Source organism: Ambystoma mexicanum, chromosome 6q (genome assembly GCF_040938575.1).
Source record: "Ambystoma mexicanum isolate Mex_15411 chromosome 6q, UKY_AmexF1_1, whole genome shotgun sequence".
Lineage (NCBI taxonomy): Eukaryota > Metazoa > Chordata > Amphibia > Caudata > Ambystomatidae > Ambystoma > Ambystoma mexicanum.
The window spans coordinates 271,365,738-271,390,306 of record NC_090937.1 but is presented as its reverse complement, the minus strand read 5'-3'; the positions used below and the strand labels follow the sequence as shown (position 1 = coordinate 271,390,306).

Genomic DNA, 24,569 nt, shown 5'->3' with positions numbered 1-24,569 from the left:
GTCTATTTATCACACCCATTGTTGTTCTCAGTCATTGACCTGGGCACTCCATCACGGACAATTCAAGCATGCATCTCCACATAAAAGGCAGCCCACACTAATTGCATGAAGCCAACTGCACTCTAAATGCTTTTCTTTTTTAGCCTCCTGGATCCAGTCAAATCACCAAGTCCAACCGGTTCAGCACAAAGACAAAATCAAGAATCAATGTACACAGTCTTGATGGAAAGAGTGCAGTGAACATACAGGATTAACACTTCATCCCGTTGCTGCCTACCATGGCTTTCCCCTATATGCAGTGCCAAACAGATGATAGAAATTTCAATTTCGAATGGTGCAACAAGGTCAGACATGTAGACAATGACATTTAAAAAGTCCAGTTCTTTTATACAGGGCCTTCTATGTATGTGTGCAGGTGGAGATGACAGCTGCTCTAGGCAGTCACACATTATTTTGACGAAAATGGGGCTCAGAAGAAAAAAGTATTTTCTTTTACTCAAATTCACTCTAAAAGCAAATGGACTTAACATTATCAGCCAAGTCTGCCACTCTTACCTAAAACCTTGCTGGGGTTGGCATCCAAACGTAATATGGCCATTGCCAATGGAAGTGTGAGTGTGATGTAATACTTGGAGTCTTGGAGCAGGGGGAATTCAGGAAGTATTAAGTAAATTCTCATTGCTTCAACATCAGGTGGTGAGCTGGACAGCTGAGGAATCAGGAACGTTTCAAAGCTCTTAAGAATCTGTAAGCCAAAAACATGCATATGTTTTCAATACCGTACACTATTTATATTTGGTATGTTACTCAAACTTATATGTCACTTTTATCCAAAGCACTGAATGTAATAAAATGGCACATCAAATGGAAGCATAAATGAAAATAACCAAGTAAACCATTTAGGAGGAAAGAAGAAAGTCTTTAAGGCGAGAGCGAAAGAGAGAGTACGAGGGAAGAGAAAGGTACAGTTCCGCAGCAGCGTATTTCAATGTGGCGGAGCCAGAAGAGCAAAAGAGGGACTGAGCACAAGGAGGACGGGGGACATTAAAAAGAAAATGGGACTGAGAACTGAGAGAGCCAGTAGGAGAATAGAAGGGCACAAAAGAACACAGATGGGGTGGGGAAAAGTTCTGAAGAGACTTGAAGACTAAGCACAGAAAAATGAACTTAAGATGAGAGTGAAAGGGAAGCCAGGGCAGAGAAGAGAAAGCAGGGAAGATGGAGTCACAAGAAGAAAGAATAATACTAAACAGTAAGCATGAGGAAAGCCACTGTTCCACTGGTCTCCCCACAGCAAACTGCACAAACATAAGAAAATACTCTAGACCACAGACAAGAGTGGGTTAGTGTGAAATAATTTGTATTAACACATTTTTGCCAACTTGATATTGCTGTATACAAATGCCACCAAGGACATAATTAGTATACAAAAGTGGCAATACGTGGATGACTTGTACACTGTAAAGGTCATTGGAATAGAGAAAGACAGAGACAGCGAGAGAGAATGTGTGTGTGTGTTGGTGTGTGTGAGACATTACTCACCGTAATCATATTTATGATGCTTAGATTCACATGTTCTGCATAGTCCGACATTTAGTGGTAGTCACAGACTATTACAAGATTTGTTTTCAAAACTCGAAAAGGGACATCAACTGGGCTTGTTAGTAATATTATCACTAGTGTGACGTCTACTGTACCCATGGTCCTTCACGCGTCGAGGTCCCTCAGATTGTTTCTGACATGAGGTTGCATGAAGTATAGCGTGAATACAGATGCGATAAAGCAGAAGCAGTGCTAGACAAGAATAACCTCTATGCGCGGTCGACTCCAGAGGGGAGTAAGGATGGGCGCATGTGAATTTAAGCAGATACAAGCATCAGAAATACGATTACTATGAGTAATGTATCCCTTCTGAGGCTTGTGGATCTGTTTAGATCACATGCTCTGAATAGATTAGCGAGCAGTAGCTAGTGAAGGAGGTGGCAAGTGAGAAGGTAAAGCAGCAAATAGATGTTTTAGTACTGCTTGTCCCACCTGTGTTTCTGCTTTAGAGTGAGTGGCAATGCAATAATGCTGTGTGAAGGTATGAATGGAACTCCATGTAGCTGCCTTGCAAATGGCGTCTAAGGGGACGTTTGTAAAGAAGGCTAAGGTAGCTCCTGTACCTATGGTAGAGTGAGCCCTGGGAGTGAAAGGTAAGGCTCTCTTGGATAGGGAATAGCAGAGTTGTCTGCATTTGACTATCCATCTGGAGATCTCGTTTTTTGAGATATGAGCGCCTTCTCTACCTGGTGCTATGGAAACAAAGAGCTAGTCTGTTTTCCTTAGCGGTTTTGTTTTGTTCACGTAGTACAAGACTGCCCTCCGTACGTCTAGTGTATGTAGGCTCCTTTCTGATGAGTTGAATGGATTTTGAAAGAAGGTAGGAAGTTCGATAGATTGATTAATATGGAACTTTGAAATGAAATTAGGTGAAAACCTAGGGTGTGTGTCCTTGTGGATTATGAAGAAAGGGTCTTGTATGGACAAAGCCGGTAGTTTACTGACTCGTCTTATCGAGGTGATGCAGTTTTCTAGGTCAAGTGTTTTAGGCTGGCCTTGTGCATAGGTTCAAATGGCGGACCAATGAGTTTGGAGAGCACAACATTTAGATCCCAACCTGGTGGAGGGTTAGAAATTGATAGTTATAGCCTCTTTACCTCTTCCATGAAGGCCTTAATGACTGGAACTTTTCACCAGGACACCTTGCTCTGTGACGTGGTGTAGGCAGACAGAGCCGCCAAGTGTACCTTGAGGGAGTTAAATACTAGGCCGGAGTCTAGTAGGTAAAGCATATAATGCAGAATGTTGGCCGGAGAACATTCAATTGGATTTATGGCTTGTGACCTGCACCATATCACAAACCTTTTCCACTTGTTGAAGGAACACTGCCGGGTGTTGGATTTTCGTGCTTCCTTTAGGATATCCATACACCGCTGTGGAAGATTTAAATGACCAAAATCTATGACTTCAGGAGCCAGGCTGCCAAGTTCATAGATTGGGGCAGAGGATGGAGAGATGCCCCCTTGTGTTGTGATAACATGTCGTAGGGGCATGGGAACTTGATTGGGATGCACATCGCCAGTTTGAGCAGATGTGGAAACCAGGGTTGTCTATTCCACATGGGAGCAACCAGAATTAGAGTAGCTTGTTTCTGGTGCATCTTGTGCACTATCCTGCTCAGGAGTGGTGTTGGGGGGAAAAGCGTAAACAAATTTTCCTGACCAGTTCATCCACAGGGCGTTCCCCTTGGACCCTGGTTGGGGAAACCTGGACGTGAAGTATGGGCATTGCACGTATAGGCATGTGGCGAACAAATCGAATGGGAGATGACCCCCATTGATAAAAATTCCATCTAGAGTATCTCAATTGAGTTGCCTCCTGTGTTCTTCTGATAGAGGGTATCTCGTTAGAATATCTCCCAGAGCATTGAGTTCTGCTGGAACGTGTTGAGAGGTTAGGAGCATGTTCCTCTTGAGTGCCGAATTCCATATTTTTAGGTATAGTCTCGACAGACTTGGAGAGAGTGTGCCTCCCTCTCTTTATGTAGAACATGGCAGTGGTGCTGTCTGTGAGGACTTGCACTGTTTGACCTGTAAGATGTTGCTGAAAAGCTTGTAGAGCTTTGAGAACTGCCATAAATTCTAGGAAATTGATGTGATTTTTGGCTGTGGTGCGTGTCCAAAGGTCGTGGGCTGTGTGGTGTAGGAAGCGAGCTCCCCGTCCGGCGAGTGAGGCGTCTGTAGTTAGGATCACTTGTGTTGGTGTAATGCAAACAGATTTTCTTTTTAGCAGCTTGTCTTTGGAACACCAGCGAAGAAGTTGTACAACGGGTTGCGAAAAAACCACTAGATCGTCCCATTGACCGCTTGCCTGAGACCATTGTTTCTCTAACCACTTGTGCGTGTGGAACCAAGTGTATGCATGAGGCCATCATCCCGAGCAAGCGCATTGCTTTACGTACAGTTATCTGGCAACCGGCCTTGTAATGAGGTACTTGCAACAGCATGTTTTGTATACTCTTGTTGGATGTGAAATCTAGCTGCTTTTTAGGAGGGCTCCCAGAAATTGTTTTATTTTGCTGGGAACAAGACTACATTTTTCCTCGTTAATTGGAAAAGAAGGTTGATAGTTCTTCGGATGTTTGGTCTACAGATCTAAGGAGACTCCTTGGTTATTAGCCAGTCGTCTAGATAAGTGTACTGTAACGCTCACCTGATTCCCACGGAGGCGCTGGTCTAGGCAGGAAGGTGTCTGTGACTCGAAAGGTGATGTGCAGGACTCGATTGGCTTCTGGGGCTGAGCCTCTTCGCACTGTGTGTCGAACTCGAAGGGTGAGATTTCTGCAGGTGAAAGAATATATGGGGTTAAAGATCTGGGCAATTGAGTGTCCTTCTCTCTCTCCCTCTCTCTTCTAAGCTTCTCCGTAGAGCCCCCAGGTCAACGTGCTCACCTTAGATAGGTGAATGCTGGACTCTCCATCTGCGTCTGGTGCAGGGTGCCGTTGCCAGTTCCTTCACTGGGTGAAACGTAGGCCTCTTAACATCAGAGGATCGCAACCGCCGTTAACAGCACGAGCGGTGAGTTTCCGGACACCTTTTAGTCCATATAGTCTTTAGGTGCGTGGACACGTAAGTATTGAACAGGGCTCGGAATAATGCTTTCTTCTATTTGTTTTGCAGGGCTCTTGTGTTAGAAGATGGAATGAAGAGAGCCAAAGCTGGAGCCAGAGCCTTGGAAAGAAGCGCTTGGAAATGCGTAAGTAAATGCAAGCGCTTTAACTGTCTCTTTCCTTCACAGCTGTGAGTTCGTGCTGAAGAGATGCTGGAAAACGCCAGAGTAGTTGCAGGCGCTCTATTGTGGCGAGCGCGATGGGCGTAAGTAAATACCTGTCTAATGTCTCTTCTTTTGTCTTTCAGATGCTGGGTTGCAGCGTTGAAAACATCCGGAATTCGCGGATTGCCGGTAAGTAATAACTATGCTTTTGTCTTCACAGGCGGAGGTGCAGCGTGAAGAAATGGTCGCTGCCGATGGACCAGGTAAGGAATGCGTTGCATGTGAAGTCGCCGTGCTAACCTGTTGTTTCTTGTCTATTACAGGCGCTGGAATGGTAAGTATTGTTCTTGCAGGTACAGGATCGGAAGAAGAAAAGCTGGAACAGACTCGGTGAGCGTTCTGCTGCAGATGCAGAATAACGCGAAGCACGCTTCATCAATCGGGTGTGGTTTAAATAGCCTAGGAGTGATGAGGCGTCTTCCTCCACGGCCCCGCCTAGGTAAGAAAAGAGTTCCTGTTCCAGAAGAGTTCCAGTGTTGTATCCAGGGCGTGGAGCTTGCCCCACCCAGTTAAGAAAATAGTTCCGGCTTACAGAGGATTCCTATGTAGCTGGTAAGTAAGCAGCATGGTCTGCTGCAGGTAAGTCCACACAAGCATCTTCACACATATTATGAGCCCGGCGCTTCCAGTGCCGGGACCGATGGCTTTGATGAGCCTGGTGCCTCCGGCGCCAGGACAAGGTCCAAAAGGTCCCAGTGGGGACCGGCTGGTGCCTAGGCTTAGGATTAGGGGCCTGCTTCCAAGGACGTTGGGCTGGTCCTGGCTCCTTGGAAGCAGTGATCATGACAGGTACACAGGGATTGACTCTCTGTGGAGGTGTACTGCTACTACTGCAAGCACCTTCGTGAACACTTTTGGGGCTGAGGCGATTCCGAAGGGGAGCACTTTGAAATGGTAGTGCACTCCCGATATCTCGAATCGCAGATATATTCTGTGCACTGGGAACATCGAAATATGAAAGTATGTCATGCGAAAAAATTTGAGGTTTGACATATGTGTTTGCTGGGCACAGATCTAGTACTGAACGCATGGAAAGATCTTTCTTTGGCCCAAGGAAGTATGTTGAATAAATACCCCTGTTTACCTGATTTGCTGGTACAATCTATGGCGTCTTTTTCCAGCAGGGTTTTTACTTCTACCATTAGTATGCGCCACTCTTCTGCTGGTGTCATCCTTCGGTGTCTTGGCGGGTGGTTGGGTAGTTTTTGCAAAAGTTCTATGTACCTGCTTGCTACGGTGGACAGTACCCACTTGCCTGACGTAATCCCCTCCCATGCATGAGTGAAATGAGAGATGCAACCCCCTACCGGGTGGTGTGGTAGGGGACTTGGAGCGGTGTGTCATTGCTGGAGAGGGGTGGAGTCTCTGGCCTCGGAGCCTCTACTTCTTCCTCTGGATCTTTTATGACCTCTTTGAAAATTAGAAGACGAGGCCTGTCCCTGTGTGTAGGCCCATGACGAAGACTGTCCGCCTTGATTGAACCCAGAGGAGCATTGTGTGACCTCTCCACAAAACCTCCTGCAGTTAGAGGAACCCCGTTGGACGAAGGGTTTGTTGGTTAACTGCATGAGGGACTTCAGAGTATCGTACTCTTCTTTTGCACTTTTTTGCGTTTTCCACCGGCATGTTAAGCAGGGTTGCTTGTGTTTCCATTTTAAAACCAGACTTTCTAAGCCAGGCACGGCGTTTGATAAGGGTGCCCTCTGCGATAATGCAACCTGCATTATTTGCAGCATTGAGGTTAATTTTAAGAAGGCAGCTAGATATCTGCTTGCCTTCTGACATGGTGCTTAGTAGCTGAGACTCAATCTGGTGTTCCAACTCGTCCCACTTATGACTGCCTAACCAGCTAGGAGGGTGGTGTTAGCAATTCTTGCCCGATAGGCTGCTGAAGACGTGACCTTTCTGCCGAATGTGTATATCTTTTTACTTTCTTTATCTGGCAGGCTTTGGCCGATGCCAGAGGAGTGCCAGCCCTCTTTCTAGTTGTGACAAGTGAGTCAGGTTTGAGCTGGACCCTAATGTACATGGTGTCTGTAGGCGGTGGCTTGAATAATTTTACAATGCGAGGGTTCACTGCCATTGTGAGGTTAGGCGTTAGCAGGGAACGCTGTTTACACCTTAGGATGGATTGTAAAAGGGGAATGAACTAGGTGGCGGACTTTATGTCACCAAGAATGTCCTCCACAAAGTCCTTGTCTACCTGGGTCTCAAGGGTGTCAATATTGAAGTGTTGGGCAGCTTTTAGCACCAGCTTGTTATACTGTAGCTGATTGTCTACTAGAGAGTCTGCTACTGGCTAGTCCTGGTGGTCAGGTTATTGAATGACATAAATGTTGTCATCTTGTCATCAAAGTACTGATCTTGGCTGTATTGGTCTCCCTGGTCTCCTAAAGAGCCCGGATCTTGAGACGCTGAGGGGTCGATGGCATACATGTCCTGAGAGAGGTATTGATAAAGTGAGGCTGGCGGGCCCTGGGCCTAAGTGCTGGGCTGCGTGGTGTCAAGACAGGGCTTTTTAGCAGCGGGTGGTTTTGCAGCCTTCGTTTGAGAAGAGTCCCTAAGGGACTTAATTTCTCCAGGTTGCCTGCCCAGGAACTCTACAAAGCAGGACATCCTCTTCATTATTCTGTTGAATTGTTCAGCGGTCCACTCAGTGGGAATGTGTAAACCTGAGACGGTGTCTGATCCTTGTGTTGCATTGCCCCTGTGAGTCTATCTACAGGGGAGGAGGAACCAGCTGGAGTGGCCAAGGCATCAATGATTTAGCCAGTTTCTGCGTCTTTGTCTTTTGAAGGGTAGCATGGACATGTTTTTTAATAAGTTCTTGCATTTTCGGCCTAGTCTTGGGGACGCCTATGCGCCTTTTGCTGCATGTTTTTTTCGGCACCCGAAAGGGGGTCCTTTTTATGCACGGTGCCCAAAGCGGCTTTCGGCGCCAGTTCAGGAGGCCTGTCGTGAGGCAAAAGCGTGAGCGATGGCCCAGAGGACAGGGCAGGTTTAGAGGCTTTCTCCACGGACACCGCGTGGACTTCAAAGGTCACTGACTTCGCTGATGGTCAGCCATGGGTTGTGTGTTTAGCGTGTTCGGAGGTGTTTGTGCTTGGGCTGCCGGGTGTAGTCTCCGTCACAGAGCTGCGGGCCTGCTTAGTGGAGTCTGGGACCAGCACAGTCGCCTTCGTAATCAATCTAGACGCTGATACTGCCCTCACTGGATTCCCCGTCACATCGATGGAGGCTACGGCCTGCATGGTGTGGACAGCCCAGCGCTTGGTTCAGCCGTCTTTTAGTGTTTTAGAGCGTAAATGTTTGAAGGACTTGACATTTTCTGGGTGTTCCATAGGAAGGCAGTAGTTGCACACTTGGTGCATATCCTTCCAAGGTAATTTCCTATTACAAGTAGGACAACATTTAATGGGGGTATTCTCCATAGTAAATGGAAAGGGCAGTACAGCAACAACAGGGATAATAGGGTGGCAGAACAGGCATTCTCTAAAGGTATGCGACTATATGAAAGCATCCCCCGCTCTCCCTACTGTACGGGCTGAGGCCCATGAAGGCTGCAGTGTCTGGTCATCGAGTCATTCAGGCTTCGTCGACAATGAAGCCGTCCGCCGAGGGTCGTCGAGCAGCGATGATGCAGCAGCAACGGGCAGACGGTAAAGGATAGATGAAAGTCTACGAATAGTCTGCTAGTCACCATCCTGCAGCCATCTCACCTCCCAGTAACCTTTTTTCAGGCCAATGTGTTGCACATGTTTTTGGGGAGTAATCCACACTCAACCTTCCTCTCTGTCTGCTCCTTGTTTCATCTTGAAGAATCCCTTGCTGGGTTGCAGTATCACTCTGATACCGAAAACCTGGTGCTGTATCAACACCTGGTAAATTGTGGCTATTTGTAGCAGGGGAGGCGGTTCATTTTATACTGTTTGACAAGAATTTGGGGCTTGTGGGAGGCAGCAGGGTAGACCGGGTAAAAGGAGCAGGGATTCTGGAACCCGTCCTGACCAATTCCCTGATGAATGCCTGAGAAAATCCTTTTCCTGCCTCGACAAACAAAAGTCCCAGCAGAACACAGAGCACAGCACCTGAGCATGTTAGAGTAAGGTTTCTGTCATCTCTCAGCCTGCTAGCCAACATACTAAAGAAGGTGAAATGGGTGAATGCGGTCCTCAAATTATGAGCTGCACTTGCACTGAACCTTAAGTTCTTGTCTCCTATAAGCCTTATGGTAAAGTCTGAATTTCCACACCAACCCTTTCCCTCAACTGCCAACTTGCAGATGCTAGTTTTGTTCCTCATGGGGTACAATGCATCTATTTTAGACAGGGAAAGAGAGAAAAAGAAAGAAAAAGACAGGGAAAGAAAAAGAGAAAAAGAGCAGGAGGGAGAGATAGGGCATTGGGAGAGGTCTTCAAATGGCATGGGCTCGGCATGCACGGTTATGGGTTGTTTTCTTCCCCTCCAAGGTCTTCTAACGGCTTACACTACACACACAAACACCTACATCCACACTGATGGCCACCGCAGGCCTAGCCGTTAGCAGAACACTAATCACGCCACGACAAAGCTCTCCTCTTCGGCTTTGTCACACCCTCCGACATCAGCAGCTAACCCGACCCAAAGCGCTGTACTCTTATCCGATCTTGGAGCATTCCCTATGGATAACATATTCCCAGGTTTCTTCTGCCAAACCCACAGAAAGCAGATTGGCACTCAGCAATCGTGTACTTTGGGACCTACACGCATTAACCCCCCCCCCCAGGTTTCGCATCTGCCTTTCCCACTGTGCCACTAATGTACTCCATCACCTTTTCCCTTACAGAAGTAAGCACAGCGAGCTCACCAATACTTGCCAGGTGGGCGCTATACAAGATCACTTACATTACTAACAAGTGTCCAATATAGCAATTGTCAACAATAAAAGTATCCGACATACACTGATGTAAATCATGTTCTACTGAGTAGGGTACATTTTTGTGTTACTAACTTCAGAGGGCAAGTAGAACATACAATAAAGCTGAAGTCACAAGATTCCAAGAACTGCAGATATGGTCAGGAAAGAAAAATTTAGACAATGTGGTGCACAGGTAAGGAGCCGAATGAGAATCTGTTTTATGCATGCCCATAAATCCTAAAGGTGCGAGCAGCCTTTGGCCTAGAAATTATAGGTGCAAGAATGTACAAGTTACTCCCCATAATTGCTCTTGTACTAGTGGACTATGTCCACTTTGCTACAGATTCCTCGAATATTGGTATCCTCTGTACTGATAACAACAAAGTACTTTCTGATGGATATGGAATTCCTTCCACAGGTTCATTGTCTTCTGAAAAATACCCTTGACGTCTGGTCTGAACACTTTCCACTAGCCACCTGATAAAGTCAAGCAGCTCCAAGTTCAACCTCCAAGATTCCATGGTGCAGTCTTGCCCCGGCGGTGATGTCCCTCATACAAATAATCGTAGTTGCCAATGCCAGGTTCCTCAGTTAAGCCTTTTAACCCTGGACTTGTTTAAGAAACATCTGATGAGAATGCAATTAATCCAAAACATTCTTAAGGACTGACCTGCCCACTGTAGCATCCGCACCCAACCCTGCCTGACCCGGAATCATGATGGAAGTGTTTTGTTAAGTTGTACAACAAAGCCCAAACGGATTGTGGTGAATCCTTGGATATCGTGCCTTCTCCTATGGTCTAAAGTTATATTAATAGTAATAGTAATAAATCAAACACTCTTCTTCGCCTGAACCAAGGACACTTCCTTAGTTTAGCAACATTAACATAGATTGTCTTGTTAAAGGTTGTTTTATCACAGTATATTTGTTTAGAAATACTTATATACTTCTTCAGCCGTATATATAAGACCTCCTTCAACAATGAAAGTTAGTCAAGATGACTCTTTAACACCACTTCAAAGCACTTCATCAACTTCCACCTGGTTTACTCCCATGCCAGGGCTACTACCAAAATAGTCACTGGTTGGGTACATGTCTCACTGTGCTTTGCTTTTATATGGTATTGTTGGTTATGATTGTGGTGTACGGTGTGCTTCCTTGGTTGGTCACTTGCACTGTTTACTGGGCCGCTTACTCTACTTTAAAATGGAGCAAATGTTGAAGGGCATTTTTGGAGCAAATTCTGTGGTCTAGTTTTGTGAACCAGGATTTTGGTGCATCCTTGCACCCTTTCTGTGGTCACTCCCCCTTTGCATGTTCCATTTGGTGTATTTGCATGCTTTCCTCCCACTTTGCGCATCTTTTTCCCACATTTTAAACTCCTTTTATAAACTGGAACATCTATGAGATGCACACTTCTGTGAATTTGGCGCATCTATTTATGGCGCATTTGTGGTATATCTCAGATTTGCACGCTTATTTTCTTTTCAGAATCTGCCCCACTGACGTTTAGAGTGCACAGGTTTTTATTGTTTTTGTAGACAAGGGTCTCTAAGTGCCGTCCCTCTCTCTCTCGTCTAGAGATGGGCGCTTCCTCCCTCACCCAGGTGTCCCTGAACCCTGCTATGGCCACTAGAGATCGGTAACCACATCTATCTAATTTCTGTGTTATCTGAGAGTTGGGGTCTGAAAGCAGAAAGCCTTATTTACATTTTCAGGGAACAGTCTAGGTGTCCTTACTCTAAGATCCCAAAAGATGGTGCAACGTAAGGGTTTGTACCTTTCTGGACACTCAGGCCCCACCTTTCCATTCTCCATTATTCCTTTCCCCGAGACTTTGTCATGCTCCCTTCCTCCTCCTACTCTCCTCTCTCCTGCCCCACCCACCGTCTCTACTCTCTTTCCCTGACTCTTCAGTCTCTGTCCATCCGATGTTCCTCTCTCTACTGCCTGCCTCCATCATCTGATCTTACTACCTACTACTCTCGCTTTTACTCAGCTTGCTACTACTACTCCCCTTCTCTACACCACTACTACTCTCCCCACACTACTACCCCTCTCACTACACTACTATCCTTATTTTCAGACTACTACGACTACCCATCTCTACACACCAACTATTCACTCCAAAAATGCCTTCGCCCTCAGTCAGTCTTCTTTCACTTCCCCAGTCACGTCTTCTTTCATTCAGTCCCTACTCTCCCTCCCCCCAGCCCGCCCACCTTTCGCACACGCTCATACACAAATACCACTCTCGCCCTCCAAGGCTCACCCTTGCACACACCAATAATTCTGATCCACGTTCCTCTTTTCTGTCCTTCCTTTGCCTGGTCTCTTGGTCCTCCTGCTTCTCCCTTGCCCTTACCTGAACAACCCACACTTTCCTGCTTCCCATCCTCACTTTTATCCTCCCATTCCCCCTTCATTGGCTAGCCACGGTCTATTTTCATTCCAGAGGTGGTGTAACAATAAGGTATGCTTCAAAAGTGGTATTAATCCTCACCCCCTCTTCAAAAGCAGGACTGTCAGTCTTCAAGCAATGGCTGCATGCAACAGTACATGTCTCGGTTTATGTGAGGGTCTTCCAGGAGCTCTAGCATGCCAGTTTGGTGAGGGTGTTGTTCTGTGGGCCCTCTGCAGGAAAGCATACTGTCTTTGCTGGCACAAGACCAGTTGGGCATTCCGTGGCCTGGCTCGCACTGCAGTGTGTTGCTGTCTTCTGGTGGTAAGATTAGGTAGGAACGCTGTGGCTCACTGTATTGTTTCCCCAGGAGCAGATCACACAGCAGCGTGCTTGTTTTATGCTGCTGCCTGGTTTGTCCTGCCTCTTGTTGGCTCCTTGTGGGGTGTCTCTCTCTCTCTTTCTCTCTCTCAAATGAGGAAGGGACAAGGACTGGGTACTCCCAACTCCCACACCCCGCCTCCGAGGTAGGACTGGCACTGACATCAACCCTGGTAGGTCTCCCACCCCAGGCTGAGAGAGGCCCTTACCCCCACCTGACAGGACCAGCCAGATCCATAAGTCAGAACCAAATTAACGTTGAGGGGGATAACAAAGGGCTAGGGATGAAATGCATTTAAGAGCCCCATTAAGAATTATAAGACCATGTGAAGAGCGAAGAAAGAATATTTGTCAGGCAGCCTGATAAAAATAGAGATAATTTAACTGTGCCAATATTGAGATATGATTTGGCCAAAAACAACAAAAACTCTAATAGTGCTGCAGTAACTATAAAACATTTTCAACAGACAAGCATAGAGGTACTCTGTGGAAGGGTGCCTGCAGAGAGCACCACACCAATAATCTCAGAAAGAACCCAAGCATCTCAATAGCAAGGTGGGAAGGTTCAGCACCCTAACATTGGGGTCAAGCACTCTGCCGCAAGCTTCTGTCAGCAGATCCTCCCTCCATAGGATCCTCCAAGGCTTTCATGTCCAGGCTGACTGTTTGCCAGGTCCCCCATGCCAGGTCAATAGCAAACAAGTTCATAGTTTTTCCATGCTGCATCAAAGTCCTCAGCACCAAAGGAATGTGCAGGAATGGAGGGTATGCTTACATCAGGTCAAACTCCATGCACCAACTGGGAACTCCCTGGAGCAGAAGATTTAAACTTGTTGTTTGGGCTAGTTGCAAATAGGTTCATCTGCAGAACCTCCCACATGGAAAAGATTTGCTCCACTATGTCCATGTTCACCTCCTACTCATGTGAAACTCTCATTACCTGGCTCAGCACATCCCAGTGAGTATTCAGACTGCTGGAGAAGTGCGATACTGTCACCACCCCGCTGTTCTTGACTGCCCAAATCCAAAAGAGCATGATCTCCTTGAAGAATCCCACTCCATCTATCTGTTGATGCAGTGAATGGTGGTGGGGTAGTCTGTCAGGAACTGGACTGATGGGGATTGCAATGCCAAACAAACTGCCCTGAGCTCAAGGAAGATGATGAGGAAGGTCCTCACCAAGCCACCCACTGAAAGATCCAACTGATGAGCTACCCATATCATTAGGAACATGTCACTTACCAGGTTGAATGTTTGCCATGGCTGCCAGAATTCAGAACCCCAAAGGACGTTGGTCGTGAAGGCCGATCCTTGTGGCCCTTGGGGGGTCAGGGGGAGGGGAATAGATAATATCCTTCTTGTCGCTGACAACCTGGGAACATGAATACCTGAAGAACTACTGTAACGACCGCATGCACACAGTCTTGCTTCTGGGATCTTGAGGATACAGAGCACAATGAGCTCTAGCATCATCAACAGAGCCCCAGCTGGGATGTCCCTATTCAGATGGAGAAGGCTGTATATTGTTCCAAGGTTTCCGAGCGCTGTCTCTTCTGCCCTGGCCCATAGGAGCCATTTAAGTTAGGGAAAGGTGTGCATACGCTGCCTGTGAAAATGGGCAACCACCACCGCTGGGACCTTAGTGGGTACTGTGGTGACAAGGATTGAAGAGACTGACCAAGTGATGCCATAGTGGTTGCTGTAGACTTTTATTACATTTATTTATTTACATTTTTAAAGCGCTCACACAGCCCACGGGCATCGAGGCACTGTTACAGGAATAGTTTTTGTTTATTTAGTTGCGTAATAGTTTTTTTTTGTCTTAGTTGCATATTTATAACGCGCTTAAACACCCAGAGGTTTCTAAGCGCGGAACCGGGTATCGAACCTGTGTTGCTTCGTGTCGTCTTGCTTCCAAGGCGTGCACGTTGCCGCTGAGCTATCCTCCCAGGACGATGATAAATCAAACCTGTCTATCCCTAACTCTAAGGAGGACTTCTTTACCTAAACTAAAGAAACTCGAGTGCATGTCAGGAAGTCTGTGTGAGTCAAAACAAAAAGGCACCACCCCGGTCACAAAGGCTCCTACTCTATCCCTGTCACTACAACAAAACACCATTAAGTCCAGCTACTATTCGTAATCCAGATAAAAAAAAACATCCAAACACTGCTCCTGTTGTTCAAAGCCAAAGTTCAATTTAAAGCAAAGGTTCCTGTGAGAATGAGTCCCTTCTCCTAGCTGGCCCCCCACTATCTTTCACAGTTCTTAACAAAGGTTGTAGCTTCCCTAGGGAGGTTGTCACAATCTCTGTTTTGCAGATTTATTTTTGCTTTTTTGATTTATATCGTTTTTCCAAACAACAAAAAACATAACAGTGTTCCCCACCCCCCCACTCTAGCACATCAAGGAAATATACAGTCCACCACCATCAACAACCTCATTCAGTGTGTGTCCCTCCATTGGCTCTTCCCGCCACAGTGCCTTATGCGCAATACCATAACTGTCCGTGTTGAAATCTCAGGGTGCTGGGCAGCACACAAGCACTTCCAGGGTCCCAAAATGCCTTCATGTTTTCAGCTCGTAACAAAACCAAAATGTAGTGTCCCATTATTTGGGGATGCACCCTCCCCACCTTCCAAACTTACAGACACAATATCAATCCCTCCTGCATCTGGCCAGCCCACAGTTCCACACAATAGTCAAGACCCCAATGCCAGCCTCTTAGCACACCGCCGAACTACAGGGCCAATGAGAACACTAGTCAACACCTGAAGGAGTAACACCATCCGATCTCGGAGAATCCACCTGTGCTTTAAAAATCAAGTAATACTTGTACTGACCCCAAATGCCTCTGGGCCGGTCGCATGGATGCATCATGGCACCGTATTTCGTTTCCATGTCATTACAATAAATCACATAATTTTCCCATTGTTCTACATAAGAAGAACATCTCCCTCCCCAAGTCATGGTGACCCTTCTACTTGCCAGTATCAGTAATAAACCCATCCATTTCCTTACATGACTAGAGACATTCCCCGTATATCCCAACAGTGCCACCAGTGGGGAAGGATCCACCGGCTCCACAATTATCTCAGCCACTATGGCAAATACAGTGCACCAGAAACCCATGATGCAAGGACACCTTCATGCTAAGTAAATAAAATCAGCAGGCAAATAATCTCCTACATTCCTCCGAGACATCCAGCTAGAACCCATGTAGGTAGAACCCATGTAAGGCCACTGGAGTGTAATACAGTTGATGTATATACTTAAAGTGCATCTATGTATACCTATTAATCGCCACACCCCTGGTCTGTGTGCAGCAGTACTGCCACATTTTGTCCATAATAGACTGGGAAAGTGATTCTTTTCTCCATTTAGACCGTGCCATCTCTGCTCATCCCACTTTGGCATCCAATATGTTGGTGTATAAACCGGACACCAGTCTGCCCGTAACCTTCAGTTACTATCAACCCATGAAGTATCGCAACCGCTGTGGAGAGCCCGGAAATTCAGAAATGAGTGCCTTCAGTGTGTTCTTTTCATCTGAAAATATAGGAACAAATCCAGAGCCAAACCACTCCCCTCCCCTTGAATTCCTCAATGGAAATAAAGTCCTGAAACCGAACAATGCCCAACCTAGCCATACACTGAAAATATCCTTTCTCGCTCGTCAATGGAACCCCTGGTACATGCACCACCGGTAGAAGGGGAGAGTAAAACAACTCCCTTTTGTTAACTATCCGCACGCAGGTCTCACAGGTCAGCTCTGCCATACTCTTAGGCCTTGTCCGGATTCACAGGGGCTGTGAGTTCCACATGCCTTAATAAAAAGGGGGCGCCAATGCTCTATCTGTACATGTTGTCTATCTGTGTCGGGAGAGAACCAGAAAGACACATACGATGCTTGTGCAGAATCATAGTACGATTCAATAACAGGAAGGGCCAGTCCTCCCGTTTCACTAGGAAATGTCAGAGTCTCCAACTGCATACGTGGTTTGTTTGCCAGCCCATATAAACCGAGATATTACAGTCTTTACTTCTTTGAAAAAGTTTCTAGGTACCGCCAGGGGTACGTTAAAATAAATATATAAAAATCTGGCCAGCAATATCATTTTGACCATAGATATCCTACTGTGCATAGACAGAGGTAGTCCCATCCACCTCTCTACAGCCACTGTAGTCTCTTCCAACACTCTCTCATAGAATTTCTGATAGAGGACATCGGGAGAATGGGCATTATCATCATTACGTTTTTCCGTTTGATCGGTCAGTTTGCCAAAATCGAGTACATCCAACATCACGGGAGACAGGTTGGATTCAGGTTCACTCACAATATCGTGGGCATATAATGATACCACTAACTGATGTCGATACAACAGTACCCGCCTGTGTAAGTGACGATCTCTGATTAACTCGGCCAAGGGTTCTATATCAATAGCAAACTGGAAGGGCAAGAGAGGGCACGCCTGGTCAACTGACCATTAACTCGAATTCGAGCAGTGACATGAACCTCTCAAATACCCCCATCCGTCTCAACACAGTGGGCCTCATTACGAGTCCGGCGGTAACCGCGGCGGTAAAACCGCCTGGTTACCGCCGGACTCGTATTACCATTCCGCCTCCGTGATTCCCGGAATTACCGGGGCATTACAACCCCGGTTTTCCGGGAAACACGGAGGCGGAATGGTGTAAATCCCCATTCCCATTGAGTCCTATTGGACTCAATGGGAATCGGGATCATGGAAACACCGGCAGCATCTTGTAATGCTGCCGGTGTTTCCTCGTCCGCCTGCATGCGGGAGGTGTTAAACCCGCCAGGTCAGACCTGGCGGGAACATCACCTCCCGCCTGCAGGGGTCGGGATCAGGCGGTCCGAAAACAACGGTGGCGGCGGGTTTACCGCCACCGTTATTTCCGGACCACCACGGTCGTAATGAGGCCCAGTGAATATAAAAAGCCATTCCACTGAGTTGAAAGCCTTTTCGGCGTCCAATAACGCCACCACTAAAACAGACGTCCTGGTTTGCAGCCAACATCAACCCAAAGATATACGCTGCAACCCATATGAAGAGGACTGGCCCGGTATAAAGCCAGATTGATCAGATTTAACACAATGAAACATTAGAGGGGGCCAGCCTAGCTACCAAAATCTTGGCCAGTATCTTATTATCCTGTTTAATTAGCAAGATGGCCCGATAAAATGCACACTCTTCCACCGCCTTCCCAGACTTCAACAGTATAGCAACCACTGCTTCCCGCACAGTGCCTGGGAGAACCCCACCCCATCCTCCACAGCTTGCTGATACAGCCCAGAAGGTGAGGAGCCAGAAAAGACACATAGGCTTTATACAATTCAGCTGTGAGGCTGTCAGGCACAGGAGTCCCGTCAGCCGTGAGTGACAATCGCTTGGTGCTACTCAGCAGTTCCTTCTCCCCCTGCCCAAACCAGTACAGCGCAATCTGATCAAGGAACTGGTCTAACTCAGACTGGTGCACACAATTGTGCGATGGATATAGGTTGACATAAAACTCTGGGATCGCCTGACCAATATCTCAGTCGGTATCTTGTAACACCCCACTCCCATATTTAATAGGCATCACATAGGTCCTGGAGGACTCAGCCCGCAGAGTTCTAGCCAACAGCCTTCCCGGGCGTTGATCTTCACCATATTGCTGCACAGCAAGACGCCTCTGCAAGAATTGAACCTTCCTACGCGCTGCGTCATGGAACCTATCCATTTCTTCTCATTCTCTGCTGCAGATCAACGCCTTGATCAATATCCCCTTTCAACCGACATATCTCTGCCTCGCTATCTGCCAATTCATTCCTGATCTTACCAAGTATGCCTGCCTCCTTTGAGATGCACGCCTCTCTCAACACATTTGAACGCCTCCCATAGTACAGCCTTCGAACAGAAAGAACCATCATGATCTATAAATAATTTAGTGACCACTTCTGATATTTCTTTACAGAACGCACTGTTCAACAGACCCTCATTCTTAAAAGCCCATACCGGGCTACTAAAAGCTTCCCGGGATCTCCATACTCAGCAACACTGGCCCATGGTCCAATACTGTGCAGGGCAATATCCCACAGTCCACTACCCATCCAGTGATGTCATTGGAGATTATAAAAAAGTCGGGAGGCTGACTGGTGCACTATAGATCTGAAAGTATATCCTGGTTCCCCTCCATGACGTACCCTCCAAATATCACTCAACTCCCAGGCCGTACACATCCCCAACAATTTGTGAGTGGTCTTGCAGAGTGATCTGTTCACACCTTGTGTCCTATCCACCACCGGGTCCATCACCTCATTAAAGTATCCAGTCAGTGTTTGGATAATAGTAATTAATCAAAGTGACCACCTGTCCATGCAATATCCGTGTGAACATCAGTGCCCTACCTTCATTGTCTTTTTCCATTTTAACAAAGCGAAATCCTTCAGAATTGTTAATAAGTATACACACATCCATAGAGAGGCTAGAAAAAGATGAAAAATATCTGACATCCCCATGCTTTACCAAACCGGGACTCTGCCGGAGGGGAGAGATGCCACTCTTCTAGGAAAGCAATATCCATTTTTTGACATTTCAAATATAATAACACCCTACGAGTCTTCGACTCACAGTTTAAGCATCATACATTCCAAGTTAAACACTGCATCCCTTTAGCCACCAGGATCTACCTGCATGCATTACATGGCATAATCTCCCACAAATTGTGACCTGAGCACCAGATATGTAGAAATCCCCTTGCAACCAGACAGTGGAACTGCTTACATTAACCCTCACACCCTGAGCCCCAACTGAGTCCCCCTCTTCCCTACAGCCCCACCGGCACCCCAACCCATTTAGTTGTCCCCCGCCCCAAGAACATCAAACATCATTTGCAAACACATGAGGGACCCTGCAGAGCCCAACCACCCGCCACCCTCAATTGTCATGTGTACGGGCAGTCTATCCCCTCTCCCAGTATATATCTCGTACCTCCAAGTACTGACAATCCCAAGTAACTAAGCCTGCACCCTATCAGATTTACACTCCAGATCTTAGGCCTTACCAACGCTCCTTTACAATGTGCAGGTGCGACAGCACGTTCACACAAGCCATCAGCAGAAGCGGCCATCCAGGGTATTGACCAGTGTTGGGCACCCTAGCAGCGCAGGGCACCAGCCACAGTATGCACACCACTTCCCAACAAAACGGGTAAATAAGTAGAATTCACAGGTGACATCGAAGATGGCGAGCGCTGTGTCACTAACTCCTGCTGGGCAAGAAGAGACTAGGGGAAAAGTGGCATGGGCTCTGCCATAAAGTTCTGCTGGAGCCAGTTTCAAATCTCCCCACAGGCCTTCCCCCCCCACGCTCACTGCAGCGGGCCTCCAGTAATGCTCACCCACCAAGGCTCCGGATGGTGAGGCAGGCATACAATAGGACTCGAACCAGCAGAGCAGTGGGACAGGAGCCCTGCGCTCACGCTCCCAGCCCAGGCCGTTCCTCTTCCCGTTGATGGGGATGTAGGACTGTCACTGCTGCCCAATCTCAGGAGCCTCACCCACTCCTGCCAACCACAATGCCTTTGACAATGCCTTCTACACTGGGGTCTCAGTGCTCAGGCCAAACCCTTCCCCCCGCCACGATAGCAGGCAGCAGAGGCGTTGCTAGGGGGTTGTAGCCCCGGATAGAAGCTGGGGTGTTACAACTAAAAAGGCTAGCTAGCCCCGAGTCATGACAGTCCCAAAATTAGGGTAGCCCCAGATCTTTTCCAGACCTAGCAACACCCCGGGCAGGCAGGAACCGCTACGCCCAGCGTTCCTCAGCCACACCTCTGCAGTGATCAGCGGCCAGTCTAGCTCCCCACTCCAGTGAGCTCCAAACGAGGCAGCACCCAGCGGTCCGATGCGCCGTCTTAGCGCTCCCACCGTCGCAGCCTCTCAGATATTTTTATGGATCAGGGCTGATTCAGCTTGTGAGTTTCTCCAGGCGATATCCCATAAGGTTCCCACGGCATATGTGCAGTGATTCGTGGCGATAAGGCATCAGTGGCACAGGATAGTGAACAAATTGTTACAAGGGTGGCAGGGAGCTCACAGACTTGCGGCCATCTTGGCTGCATCCACAGGCACTCCCCACCCCCTCTGTTTTGCAGAATTCAAGATCTGCTCCCACTGGGACGGTGAAGCTGTTCATGGAGTCCCTCTCAATTCTCCAGTACCACATTGGAACTGTATCACACAATGATTTATGGTGTTTCTCTATTTCTCTTATGGTTTCACAATCACTGAACTTCCCGGCCCCCTCCCGGACTTGTGCATGTTCCCTTTACCTCTTCCCGGAGAACTCTTCACTCATTTGCCAAGGGGTCACGGGTCCTCACTTCTTAGATCACCTTCCTTTAGTAGTCCTTCGCAACTCGCCTCTCTCCACCTCAGGTTATTGTGAACCGCCTCGGAATAGCTATCAGGACCCCCCGATCCCGCGGCGACAGGTTACGCCTCCTCCACAGTCTAACGCTCTCTCGTGATAGTCACTTACGTGGCTCTGTAGGCTGTCTCTGCACCATTATCGGACCAAATGGTCCACCCACTTCAGGTCGTGCCACCACCTCTCAGTCTCTGCAAGTTTATCACGCCAGTTTCCAACCGACTCACAAGATGCTTCTCGGGCAGACGAGCCTTGTAGCAGTGTCCCGAAGCCTTGCACCAACTTTCCAGGCTTCAATGCGGCCTCCTCGGTCACTTGGTTCTCCCTCTGGTTATATCACAGCTTCCAGCTTTCCAGAACCGCACAGGATATTGCAGGATGCGTCAGAGGATGATGAAGAACACACAGTCCTTCTTTGCTGTTCAGTTTAAATATCTGGAGTACGAACTGATTGATGCCAATTCGGCTAAAATGTGGAAGGAAGGTCTTAAAAAAAAAAGGTGAATTCATTATCTACACAAATGCGTTTTGTCTATTCAAAATACTGAACATTTTCACTAGTCCCCTTGCTTGAATTTTATACCGTTAAAGTTGAGGCTATAATTCTGTACGGTCTAGATATGTGCTTAATAACTATTGATAACATCCTTGACCAGTTGCCGGGAGGTCTGTGGAAAAGTACATTGTGATTGGCCAAGTCTCTGCCCAATGCAATTCTTAGACAAGAACTAGGTCTTACATCCTTGTCAACACGATTTCACTGGCGTTTATTGGCCAATTTAGCAAAAATGTTGTTTCCACCTGCCAACTCACTATTCGGAAACCTGGGAAGAATGATCATAGAGCGGAATCCACTTTCCATGGCAAAGTATTATGATTGCATGGTAGACTTGTTAGCAGAACTTGGGCCTACACCAGATTTAGAATGTATATTACTAAATGTCAAAAAACAACTTTTCGAATTTGACTGGTGTAATACTATGGAGTCCATCTCGGCAATTAAGTCTTATAGGGAAACTGCAAAGTTTATGACAAAGAGGTTGCCCCGCAGGTCTTATATTCTGCAGTTTCCTTTTAATAAAGTGGCGCGGATATATACCTGCGATTTAAATTAAATCAAACTCCTACATATGAAAGAATTAAGAGCTGGTATCCTAAAGCCAGAGTAGATGGTACAAATAACTGCAGATTTTGTAAAGTTGATTAACAGAAAGAGACGATCAAACATCTGGTAATCTACTGCAATTATTTAGAAAAGATGCATATAACAATTTTAGGATCAGATCAACTGGGCATGAATAAGTCAGCCCAGGAATGGTTATGGATTCCATGTATGTGGGTTAACTGTGAAGACTATTTTGATGCTGTAAAAACTACTTGTGATCATCAATGAGGAATTGGATAATTACACATTGAAATTGTAAGTGTTGGATAAGCAATGAAATTGAAATGATGGTAGAATTGTGGTTTTTTGTTTGATGCCCTTTTAAAGTTTAACAAATCATTTTAATCAAAAATAGCGACAATTTTATGCTGGGCATATAATAACGCTGCTGGGTACATATAGCCGGTCAAGTGGTACAGTGAGTAGAGCGCTCGCTTTGACATCCGTGCAGAGTTTGCTAACGCAGGTTCGAATCCCGGCAGGGCCAAACTCAGCCTTTCATCCTTCCGAGGTCGATAAATGAGCACCACACACCGTGGGATAATAAGCAGCACTCAGATACCCGAGGGTTCGTAGCACTATATAAATGCCAAATTATTATTATTATTATTATAGCAACAGCTGATGTGTAACTGAACTTTGGATACAGGTAATATAAGAATGCATTTGATGCATTTTGTATATCTATTCTAATGCATCCTTTTGTAATGTAACTGTTGTAAAAGTTTGTTGATCAAACTAAAAACTAATAAAAAATAATCAAAATAAAAAATAGCGGGGACGGCCCCAGTGGGACGTCCTTCCAATTGACAGCAGCTGGTCTAGCCTTCGTCCTGCTCCAATGTAGCATTTTTTAGCACTTCGGCTTAGCACTTATGTCTTCAGGTGGGTTTGATATTTTACAAAGACACACAGTTTCTGAAGTGGTAAGATTTGTGCGTTAATGTCAGCCTACTTGGTGGGATTTTACAAGGGTTGTGCCTCTGAACTGCGTCCTTAACCCCAAGAGAGGAGTCCTTACCCATGAGATCCTCCTGCATTTTAGCACCCCTAGAGGCAATATTGGTTAGCAGCCTCACCTTCCTAACCTCATGGAAAGGTGTTCTCCCCTGGGGAGAAGTGATGCCATCTGAAGGATCATCACATACCCTTCCCCTTAAGGTTTCTGCTTCCCCATCTGTCTCTACAGGAAAATCGCAGCAAGAAATCCACATTGCCCTGTTCACTTCCTTACCTGTATTCAACATGGAAGCAGAATGGTTGTATGTCTAGAAACCAGCGCATAATGGAGAGGTTCATGTCTTTGCACAGGCTAAGCCAGGTTAGGGGGAAGTGGTCTGTCACCAATGTAAATGTGCAACCGGTAAGATCATATATTTATTTTTATTTAAATTTGTATAACGCGCTTCATGCCCAAAGGCCTCAGAACACACGTACAGACAGACAAGACAAACATGGGTGACAAGTAGAGGAGTAATATAGCTAACCGATCAGTCAGACGATTTTAACAAAGCAGCAGAGTCAGCCAGGAGAGAGGTTGAAGAGATAGGCGTTCAGCCTTTTCTTGAACTAGGTTGCCGTTTCTGTGATTCTGAGGATGTTCGGACATTTCAGGCAGTCGGTCCAAGTACGTCAAAACTGCTACCTCTGGCTTTTACCAGCCTAAACCTAGGCTGCACAAGTCTAAGTTGATCCTTGGATCTGAGGGTGCATGAGGGCTTTAGGCATGAGGGCTCTAGGCGGTCAGTGAGGTATTTTGGAGCTCTATTGAGTATACACTTGGGAGTGAGTGTAAGAATCTTATGTGTAACTCTATGCTTCACAGGAAGCCAGTTAAGTTCCCGCATGAAAGCTGTTATGTGAGCCCGTTTAGATAAGTCAGAAATGGCACAAACAGCTCCATTCTGAGCATTCTGTAGTGCAGACAGGTTGGACTGGGCACATCCGCTCAGGAGACTGTTACAGTAGTCTAGACGGGAATTGACAAGGGCAGAGGCTAAGATGGACGCATTATTATGTGACAAATGGCTGGCTGTTGCAAAGTTGTTTATTGACAAGGCCACAAGAAGATTGAATCTGGGCCACATGCTGATTCATTGTCAGTTTAGTGTCTATGACACTGAGGGTCTTCACCTTCTTGGGCACGGGGATAACAGTAATCGAGATAGTAAAGCCGTTATACTGCAAAGTTAAGGTTTTAAGTTTGGGGCCAGAAGCTACAATCAGTAGTTCGGTCTTTTTATTGTTAAGGGCCAAAGAATTAGTTGCCATCCAATCATGGATAGCGGAATAGATAGTGTTAAGGTTCAGTAGGTCCTGGGCGTACAGGCCCGAGAGTTTCAGGATGACCTGAGTGTCATCGGCATAGTTAGTGTACAGGACACCCAGGCCATCTAGAAGTCTTAGGAGGGGAATGATCT

At 46.7% G+C, this 24,569-nt stretch overlaps 1 protein-coding gene across 2 annotated transcripts in view; it reads right to left on the bottom strand.

The window, feature by feature from the left end:
- The window catches only part of HERC3 (HECT and RLD domain containing E3 ubiquitin protein ligase 3), a 1,960,519-nt gene that overhangs the window by 588,386 nt on the left and 1,347,564 nt on the right, over positions 1 to 24,569 (bottom strand). For both annotated transcript variants that reach the window (XM_069630741.1, XM_069630742.1), the window contains one exon: positions 556 to 745. In XM_069630741.1, coding sequence (XP_069486842.1) covers positions 556 to 745 — 190 coding nt within the window. The remainder of the gene's footprint in view (positions 1 to 555; positions 746 to 24,569) is intronic.